A 268-nucleotide genomic window follows, 5' to 3' on the forward strand; every position below is an offset into this window, starting at 1 on the left:
AGTGGAAATTTAAATTTGCACCTCAAAAGCTTGTGTTATATGTCTCTCTTGCCATTTAGCAGTGGATCCCCTGCATTTGCCTCCAACCCCTCCCAGCAGCCATGGCAGTGACTCTGAAGGAGGGCAGAGCCCGGCTAGATCGCTCCCTCCTTCAAGCCCAATCCAACTACAAGCCACAACAAAAGTGACATCACGCACAGCTTCAGCACTCTCAAATTCCCCTCTCCTGACTGCACCACATGTAAGTTGGGCTGGCTTTTATACACCC

General features: G+C 50.4%; 1 protein-coding gene across 1 annotated transcript in view; it reads left to right on the plus strand.

Moving 5' to 3' along the window:
- Positions 1 to 59: 59 nt before the first annotated feature.
- CREB3L2 (cAMP responsive element binding protein 3-like 2) overlaps positions 60 to 268 on the plus strand; it is a gene marked incomplete at its 5' end in the record, with an annotated part of 13,976 nt that continues 13,767 nt past the window's right edge. Inside the window, one exon of the mRNA XM_009707029.1 lies at positions 60 to 241. Within this exon, the coding sequence (XP_009705331.1) occupies positions 60 to 241 (182 nt within the window). The remainder of the gene's footprint in view (positions 242 to 268) is intronic.

This window comes from Cariama cristata, unplaced genomic scaffold, assembly GCF_000690535.1.
Source record: "Cariama cristata isolate BGI_N322 unplaced genomic scaffold, ASM69053v1 scaffold11709, whole genome shotgun sequence".
In the NCBI taxonomy this organism is placed as follows: Eukaryota; Metazoa; Chordata; class Aves; order Cariamiformes; family Cariamidae; genus Cariama; species Cariama cristata.